General features: G+C 38.9%; 1 protein-coding gene across 2 annotated transcripts; it reads right to left on the bottom strand.

Moving 5' to 3' along the window:
* Positions 1 to 237: 237 nt before the first annotated feature.
* Positions 238 to 8,617, bottom strand: lman2 (lectin, mannose-binding 2). Of its 2 annotated transcripts, none has more exons than XM_069169453.1 (8): positions 8,394 to 8,617; positions 6,820 to 6,938; positions 6,039 to 6,156; positions 4,829 to 4,911; positions 3,379 to 3,540; positions 2,943 to 3,057; positions 2,694 to 2,813; positions 238 to 2,256 (listed from the first exon to the last, which is right to left on the bottom strand). In XM_069169453.1, exons 1-8 carry the CDS (start codon positions 8,527 to 8,529, stop codon positions 2,096 to 2,098), a joined length of 1,014 nt encoding a protein of 337 aa, XP_069025554.1. In that variant the 5' UTR covers positions 8,530 to 8,617; the 3' UTR covers positions 238 to 2,095. The 2 variants fall into 2 exon arrangements, with proteins under 2 accessions (XP_069025554.1, XP_069025555.1); XM_069169454.1 differs by lacking the exon at positions 4,829 to 4,911 and adding an exon at positions 4,686 to 4,765.
* Positions 8,618 to 9,239: the final 622 nt, after the last annotated feature.

Genomic DNA, 9,239 nt, shown 5'->3' with positions numbered 1-9,239 from the left:
CCCACGTATTGTCACAGCCTTACAAATACAGAATTTCTTTGGCTCTAAAATAAACATTATTGATAGGGGAAACCCTAATTAGTTGGGTTTTTTTACCTTACAATTGCACAGAAATGTACTTAATAAGGCCTAAGGATAGGTATGTTAATGTTGAACTGTAATATCTTTATACCATTTTACACCAACATTTGAGGCATTTACATGCACTGTCTAAACAATGGTGATATTTCCAGAGAATTCAGGATGATTCCAGTTTCATTTAATGGTGGTAAAACACATCAATGCACCACAATTCACAGTCAACTTCTTTTTTTTTCCTTTTTAATACATTATTTATGATGAGAGGAGTTGTTTCAAGTCTCAACACAAAACTGAGTGGCTTCAAGATCATGAGTACAGCAATAAAAACATCAAACTGAAAAGATAAAAGAAAGACAAACAACGCATTTGAGCACATTTGAGCACATATGAACGTGTCACCCAATCCAGTTTTCACTTTGAACAATTTTTGTTAAAAGTTGTTAAACAAACGTCAGGAGGTCAGAGGCAAACAGGACCGTCAAGAAATTACTTAAAAAGAAAAAACCAACAACAAAGAAAACATGTTCTTGAAAGAAATTAAAGACGAAAGTATTGCCGGTGTAAACGCAGCTTTGAACGGGGAGCTTCATAATTAACACGCTCTGCTTAAATGTTTCCAATATTCATGATAGTGAAGAGTTGAATCAAACAAAACAGTCTGAAAAATAAAGGCAAAAAAAAAAAAAAAAAACACTCTGCAGGGAATTAAAAAAACAGCATAAAATATTTCAAGATTGTTCACTGAACTCTTTCATGTTGTCATGACAACAGTCAAAATAACGATGCAAAATGTGTCAAAACTGTGCAATCACACCATTATTTACTTCATCTATGACAAGTGTCAATCATAACTTTTTCAAATCAATTCAAGTTTGCCATTTTGTCGTTAACCGATATAACACGATTGTGTTTCACACGTTTCTTTGTTCTGGAAATGAAGGGGAGGAAAGAGGCAATCTCCCTCCATGATCAGTTTGGTTTGTAAATAACATTCTTGGTTATATTTATTAAATATAATGATGTGTCAAACAGCTCAACTGACATGACTGACAAGCTAAAATAATTAAGTTGATGAATCAATAATTCCTTCATAGAAATAAACTGACTGCTGAGGTACGAATTTATCAATAAACCTTTCATCAAACAAAAATGTTCTGCGTCAAGCTTCTCAAATGCGAATATTTACTAGTTGTTTTAGTTTTGTTTTTTTTTACATTAAAGTGATTCTTTTTTGGGATATTAATTTAATAATCAGACAAGATAAGTCACGTGAATGTCAGCTGGACTTGGGGTGTCATGGTGACGGGTTTTTCTTAACATTTTATGGACCTAAAGATCAACTGCGAGTCATTACTTGCAGCCCCAGCGGTCTGCATTTCAAGCGAGAGGACACACCAGATGAAAACGCTGATGTTTCACATTCATTTAGTATTTTTTTTAAAACCCACAAATTAACTGGGTATAAGATAGCAAGCATCGCTGAGGAGACAATAGAGTACAAAAAAACCAACTTCAAACCTTATCAATAGAAAACCAACAGACAAAAGCATTAAGATACTGCCGTTGTTGATTGAAAAACAGAAAAGCAACACCACAAATCCTCACCGCCAAAAAGACCAAAATTAAAAAATAGTGATTTTGGAGCCACAACTGAAAAGGGCTGGAGACACCCGATGGACCAATAATCAGGTGTGACATCCGACAGGAGTTGCAGGTTTATAAATGACAATCTATTTCTAAGCCCAGAGCGGACGAGACACAAAAGACAAACACAGCCGGCATCGAGGGGCGTTCAAGACGGATCGCCACCCGGTTCTGCACCTTCTCGCCAAACAGGTTTCATCACAGGATCACCGCAAACTCACTCCCGGAACGCGGCGCTTTCGAAAGATGTATAAACATTTGTACAATCTTTAGAAAAAAATTCACATTGAATGTGCTCCAAAAAAATCTGGGAAACAGTTTTGTTTTCCACAGCAAACCACGTCTCTGAATTTAAAGGTTTCTTCTCTCCTCAGTAGAACCTCTTGTTCCTCTCCTGTCTCTTCTGGAAAACGACGGCTCCCACCACGGCGCACACCACGATGCCCAGCAGAGCGCACAGCAGCAGCAGGAACACCTTCCAGCCGGTGAGCGGCGTGCCGCGGAAGTTTCCGGTCGGGTCGTCGATGTTGTCTGAGAAAGGAGGAATGAAAAATGACTGTTGTATAAACTCATTGTTTTTATATTTTAGGAAAATCCCAGGACACTTGATTAATGATGGACAATAAATACACGAGCACAACAATGTGATATCGATACCAATATATATATATATATATATATATATATATATAAAAAACTAAATTCTAAAGCCACATGGAGACCTACATCAGGGTGTGAAGTCATAAACAGGCAATTTTAAGTGGAATGTTACTTTAAAGATATATATTTCCACCAATTGCTTCTATGTTAATCCTTTACCTACATTGTTCTATCTTTATTTTGATTTGTCATTTCATGTTTTCTGTAACTTAAACTGGTTTGTTAAAGTACTTTCTGTGTATTTCTACATGCAGATATGTAAAAATAAACCTAACAAACATGAGTCTAAATAATCATTTTAATTCCACCTTTAGGAGACTTGAGGAGGCTGACGCTGGGCTCGATCTTAGTCCAGTCTAAGTTCTCCTCCTCGGGCGTGTGTTCCACCATCAGCTGGTAGAGCTTCATGGAGATGATGTCGTGGTTATCTGCAACGTCAAAATAGGATTTAAACTGTTAAAAAGAAAGTGTTAATAGTCAGAAATTGAATGCTTATAATGTGACAGGAGTATTTTTGTTGTTGTTGTTGTTGTTTGTTGCTGTCGTCAGATTTCCACCTGAGAGATCTCCCGTTGCTGCCGAGGCACCGAAGAAATACCCGGTGGGAAGACGAACGCCTCCGATGTCGATGCACTCCTTCCACTCGTTCTTGTCGTCCACGTCGACCATCACCTGCCGGACACAAACTGGATTTAAGTACAAGTGCACTTCATTTCTTAAAAACACAAGAATAAGAAAAAAAAAAAAAAAAAAAAATGAAATTTCCTGTGCTGAAAATATGTAAAAACTAAACTCAGGACACAAATATGGGCTCGAGACGCACCAGTAGAGTTCAGTGTGTATATTTGAGTATTTTTATATTCGTGCATAACGCGCGAGTCCATTTTTTACAGTGCATGATCAGAAATCCAAGAGTTTCGGAGAGCGAGTCTTCCCCCGGCTGAACTAAATCCCAGAAGCTAAGTTTTATCCAAAAGGAGCTCCTCCACATACGGTCAGTCTTCCTCTGGAGTAGCGGACGGCGAGGTACGTGTCGTGATCTCTGTTGCGGATCTCGGCCGAGCAGCCTCCCAGCTCCGACGACCGGCCGTCTTTCCCGTGGTCGTAACTCACCGAGCCGTTGTTCACCATGGCCGAAATGTACGGGAAGGAGCGCTGGTGACAAGACAGGAGATAATCCCCCCCCCCAAATATAAATCTTTAAAAAAAAAACAACAGCCAATTATATGCATAATCTTTAAATAACAAATATGAGGCACAAACGAATGCATAAAATAAAATCTGTGGAACGTGATATATTTTCAGCTCGTAGCTTCACGCTGGAGAATCGTTTAGATTTCTCATAATATGTGATTGTTTTGTTTAAAGCTACAGTTTTCCCACTTCTGAGATTTTGATCACAGCGTGCATACGAATAAACTAACAGAACAAAACTATGTACCATTTTTTTGTTAATTTTCGAGTCCTTCTATTTTCTGATCTAACTAATAGCTAGCAGCGTGGAGAAGCTCTGATTTGAGCGCGCAACAACAACAAGCTACGAGCTTTAGATCTGATTTAGAAACGTGAGCATGTCGATCCAGAGTTTGATGGTTTTATACAGCAGCAAATAACAAACAAACAGTGAACTTCAATGAAAGGACGAGAAAGAGAGGAAATGGGACACTTTCAGCTGAAATGTGAAAGTAGCTTCACTCACAAGACAAGCTCGGTCGGAATAAACCAAAAATGAAAACGTTTTCAAAAGTGACGACGGCACAGAGAAGCAGTCCCTCCAGGAAATCGCAATCTCGTCACCAAACGCTTATTATCGTTGGGAGAGATTCCATATTACTGGATGCGAAATTAGTTTTACACTTTGAGTTGTCAGAGACGTCTCTTTGTTTGTTTCATCATGAAACGTTTAGCCCCATGGTTCTCTAAATTCAATAAATGAATACAAAAATTATTAGAAGTAAAATATTTCTGTGATTATTAGTATTATTATTATCAAAGGAAGCGATAAGTCGACAGATTTTCTTCAAGTAGTGCTTTAAATAAAAATAAAAATAAATTTAATTGCATTTTTCTTTCTAAACGAGCAATTTTTTTCGAATTCCAGCAATTTTACGCAAAACAAACCTGTAAATCCTGGAGGGACTGGAGAACCATCAATTCTCAATAAGTTTGCTTTTTTTTTTTTTTGGTATATAAACAAATGTGAAATTATATTTTGATGTCAACATGCTTGAAGTTCTGCCAACAAACGTTAAGACCGAGACCGGCATGCCGACGAGGAAGAACCTGAGCGACCCACTCACATCCGTCGCATCGTCGTTAGAGTAAGTATCTATAAAAACTGCCAGTCCGTGGAAGACAGCATTGTTGGAAAACACGGGCCCTGCAGAGAAAAACAAGCCAGTCAGACACGCACACACACACAAACACACACAAACACACTTACATCCATTCCATGGAGGTCATTGCGGAAGGTATCCAAATAAATAGCCAGGCCATGAGACTGATCTTGGTTTCCAAACACGGGCCCTGAGGATGGAGGCAGAGATGAGGCGAGACGTGAGCGGACAACTCCACACAAAACAACAAAACAAAAACACGTTGCGTGTGATGACATGAAGCGTTTCCGGTCGGAGGGAAGAATGAGGAGAGTCTACGAACGGGGATCAAACACACATCTCACGGTTCAGAGAGGTTTTCCAGGAGTAGAAGGAGACGCAGATGGTGAAGCTCTTCGGCGCGGAGGACGACACGCTCTTCAAGCTGGAAACTCTCGTTTCCAGAAGGTTAAAATGACCTTGAAGCGTTCCTCAACGTGCACTTTGCCACCACTGCTTGTTGTTTTAACGTTTACAGACATGAATATTTGAACCTTGCTAATTTATTAACCGTTGTAAGTGTGCAGTGGCGTACGCTTAAAGTTGAGGTTTGTTTGCACTTCTTTGAGTTCCTGGACATCGATTGAAAACTGCAGTCGTGTTTCCTCAGATTTTATTCCAATAAATGTATTATTAATTTATTCAAACAAGGCTACTGTGTCCTCGGTGTTGACAAAACATTTGAAGTTGCACAGTCTGCTTTAATATTTAATATAAGATCATTATGAATATGCATATTCAAGGACCTTTATTTGATTTATTCAATACTTCTTGAGTTCGCAGGTTTTCTTGCCAGCATTTGAGCACATTTACTTTTACAGAAAGAAAATAACGACCAATGAGACACTTTGAAATGTTTTGAATAAATGATGAATTATCCTCATCTCTACCAGCGCAAAATAAATGATATTTTACGTATTTTTTCTGCTCTACCACAAACGTGAGCGTTCAGATGAGTCCTGGGAAATAAGTTTCATGATGTTAGGCTTTTAGTAGCTCTTAGTAAATGTATCATGGACTGTTTGTTTAGACAGAAGAAGGATGAAGGAAGTGCAACTATATTAATTTTTTTTTTAACTATTATTTCTCCAGAATATCACACGGGAATATTGCTATAAAAAAATGTAAACCAGCAGTGAGATGAGGAGCTGCAGGCGACGGCTGAACTCGACGTTTTGGTTGAATCAGAAGAAGAAGAAAGAAAAAAGCAACTTTAAGAGGAGCCGACGTCCAGCCGGCTGAGTTTCGTCCACCACAGCGTGAAGACGGCGATATTACCTGGATGCAGTCTGTCCTTCGTGTACCAGATGGCGATGCCGTCGCCGTGGAGATTCTTCTTCCCCGACCCGTGAATTTTAAACTGCACGTGCATCTCCCAGTCCTTCAGGTAACACGGCTGTTTAGAAATGGGAGGGAGATGACAAGAGGTTTGTTTTTACACATTATTAGAAAGACTTTTATTTCATATTTCAAATTAGAAAGAAGGTTTCAGCTCACACAGACTGAACTTAGTTTTTTGCAAATGTTAATTTTACAGGTTAATAATTTTTTTTTTAAAGTGCACATTTCATTTCATGTTCTCACGTTCATCTTTGACTTTCATCCACCAAACATAAATGAGAGCTAACAGAACATTTGTATTTCGTAAGTAATGATTTAAATTGTCTTTTACTGTTCATTTTATGGCATTATTAAGAGTATAAGCCTAATCATACTTTAATATTATTATGATTATTAATAATAATAATAATAGAAGAAGAAATGCGGTTGGTTGAATATTAGAAGTTGTGCTCTTCGACATAAACAGTTGGTGGCGCTAAATCTCCACTCAGGCGCCTTTAAACCACAGCAGAAGAAGAAAAAGGGCACGAAACGAGATGACATCGTTGGAAGAGCATCAGTCAAACCTCGGACGGTGGAAATCTGACATTTCATCCAGCTGTTTTCATGCAGATAAAATGAAGAAACGATTCTTAAAAATATCTGCAACCTCTCCCACACACAGAAACACAGAAATCTGAGCTCCTGTACGAGTCGTGTTTCGCAGCCTCTTCCTCACCACCGTGTTCCAGATGGATCCCTGCTTGCTTCTCTCGTCCGAAGTCAGTCGGACGTACGAGCTCGTCACCAAAGTGCTTCCCCAGAAGTCCCACTGACTCGTCGGGCTGCTGCCAACACCTGCAAGGACAAAAAAACAAACAAAAAAACAGGTGAAATAAACAAGACGCAACCGGACACACCAAAACACAGTCAGCAGAAGGAAGACACCGGATCGGCGACATGCTTCTGTACGCTGCTCCTTCCATATCCTCCTCCTGTGTTAATATTATCACACCTCCGCCGTGTAAAACATCTGTTTTAGATTTCATGTAGAAACACACACGCCTCACAAAACATGACTCACGTCTAGTAGATTTATTTTTACTTCAAGCATTCACAAAGAACCAAATTACGTTACAGAAATGATCTTTTTGGTTTTAATGTCGATTACATCCTTTAAGATGTAACTGTGTTTATTTCATGTACTTTTATTTTGTGTGTTTGACTGCATTTCTTGTCCCTCATCAGTAAAGGTGGTTGTGTACCAATGACACGTACCTTCCTATGTTTTCCTACTCCGGCACTTATTTATCTTGGTTCACACCTTTAAACAAACACTTCAGTTTTCCCCCGGAGGCATGCCGAAGGCCGTTTATCGCATTTCCTCATCGTAATCTACCGACGCTTTTGGACACATAACTCGCCGGGCGACTTTTCAGAGATGTGTAAGTTTTATTTCTTGTTTTTTTTCAGATCGTCTTCCAACAAAACAAAACACAAAAAAATTCACGAAGATCGGTGACAAACGTAGAGAACGACCCTGGAAGTGGGAGGAAACTACAAAATGATTTAAGGGGCGACGTTTGAGTTAAAGTGATGAAATAAATGTTATTTTATGTGCTCCTTCATTTGAAAAAAAACAAAACTTAAAGGCTTCACTGGAAAATATCACAGCTTAAATAAAACAGGAGAGATTTTTAGAGGTGCGTCGTTTCTTATAAAATGTGATGCATCACTAAACCAACCGAGTTAGAATTAACTATAGCTGTAAATTACACATGAATGGAGCAGTAATACCATATATATATATATATATATACACCAGTAAAACACTTTTATCTATTGCATTTACTCGTTAATATAAATAAAGTTTATTATTGTGATTATTCTTTATCTGCAGCTGTCTGACTGACTTTTCTTTTCCAGAAACCTGTAAACACTTCGTCACAGTACTCGAGTCGACTGAACATAAACACAGACAAGCATCTTCGTTTTTATTTTTCCAAATCCAAACCTGGATTGAAATCCAAATCTTGTATTTTTGTATTTTCCCAAAGTTTCAGGTCTCTAAAAGCTGCTTTCACTAAAAGTTTTACACGTTTTTCTTCCCGCGTTGTGTCGCAGATGTTTCAGTGTTTTATTGTCCCTGAACTTCTTCTTCTTCTTTATTATTATTATTATTATTATTTACCCGGCTGCTCAAACGTTACACGTGTTTTACAACTAAAGTCTCGGACTAAACTTGTGAATAAAAGGTTGTGAGGAAGTCCGATCACGGGCTCCGAGCTAACGCGGCTAACGGAGCCGCCTTACCTTGGTACGGCTTGGTGAGCGAGTGCTCTCTCTTCAGGTGTTCGGCGTTTCCGTCGGTTATGTCACAACCGACCAGGCACGACTCGAGGATCAGGAAGGCCACCGTGGTGCTCAGAAATCCCTTAAAACCGCCCATTTTGTGCTCAAACAAGCTTCTCTCGCAACAAACTCCTTCTTCGAAACTCCATAAATCCAGTCGGTTCCGTCCTCTATTGTCCTCCGGAAAGAAACAACATTAGTTCCACTGTTAATTACCCGGCGCTCTTAAAACTGAAGGGATGTCGGGGTTTTCCTTTAAATGTCATTAAAATTCACAAACGTAGTCCAAAATTGTGGCTGGTTAAAAAAAACAACAACCTTAAATTAGCGTGATATGTATGTTTGTAAAGATACAGAGGAACGTTTAAACGCTGCATGTTTCCGTACGGAAGATTTAAGTAGGACGGCATAATATTTACCATCCAATCAGACACGAGCACATCGCAAATTAAGCCAATCAGAGACGACTGGCTAGTCCTCGATCATCCACTAGATGGCGACAGAAGACAATAAGTAAAATAAACATTGACACAGGCGTCTGTGACGTCAACAGGCTGGAAACAACATGAAACTCTGATTATGCAGTTTGAATGACATCTTGTAGACAGCAGGGTAAAACAAAATGAGATCTTCTGATGGAGTTACCACATTGTGCTGTTCATTTATATCCATTCTGTGGCAATTTTTTTTTTTTTTTTTTTTTTTTTTCATAAATATCATGGTGTCACAATTAAAACTTCCAGGTAGGTGGGAGACCCAGCGATACGACGCAGAGCAGTTTTAGTGAACTTTAAGGTCTTGATTTGT

Source organism: Embiotoca jacksoni, unplaced genomic scaffold (assembly GCF_022577435.1).
Source record: "Embiotoca jacksoni isolate LCO1_2020_lvr unplaced genomic scaffold, fEmbJac1.0.p SCAF_45, whole genome shotgun sequence".
NCBI lineage: Eukaryota > Metazoa > Chordata > Actinopteri > Embiotocidae > Embiotoca > Embiotoca jacksoni.
This window is presented reverse-complemented; position numbering and strand designations above follow the sequence as displayed.

What these genes read in the sequence shown, in the direction of transcription:
- lman2 (XM_069169453.1), bottom strand. Translation starts at nt 8,529, where the DNA reads ATGGGCGGTTTTAAGGGATTTCTGAGCACCACGGTGGCCTTCCTGATC. An exon ending in GCTCACCAAGCCGTACCAAG is followed by an intron (nt 6,939 to 8,393) that starts GTAAGGCGGCTC and finishes TTGTCCTTGCAG; the next exon opens with GTGTTGGCAGCAGCCCGACG. An exon ending in GATCCATCTGGAACACGGTG is followed by an intron (nt 6,157 to 6,819) that starts GTGAGGAAGAGG and finishes ATTTCTAAACAG; the next exon opens with CCGTGTTACCTGAAGGACTG.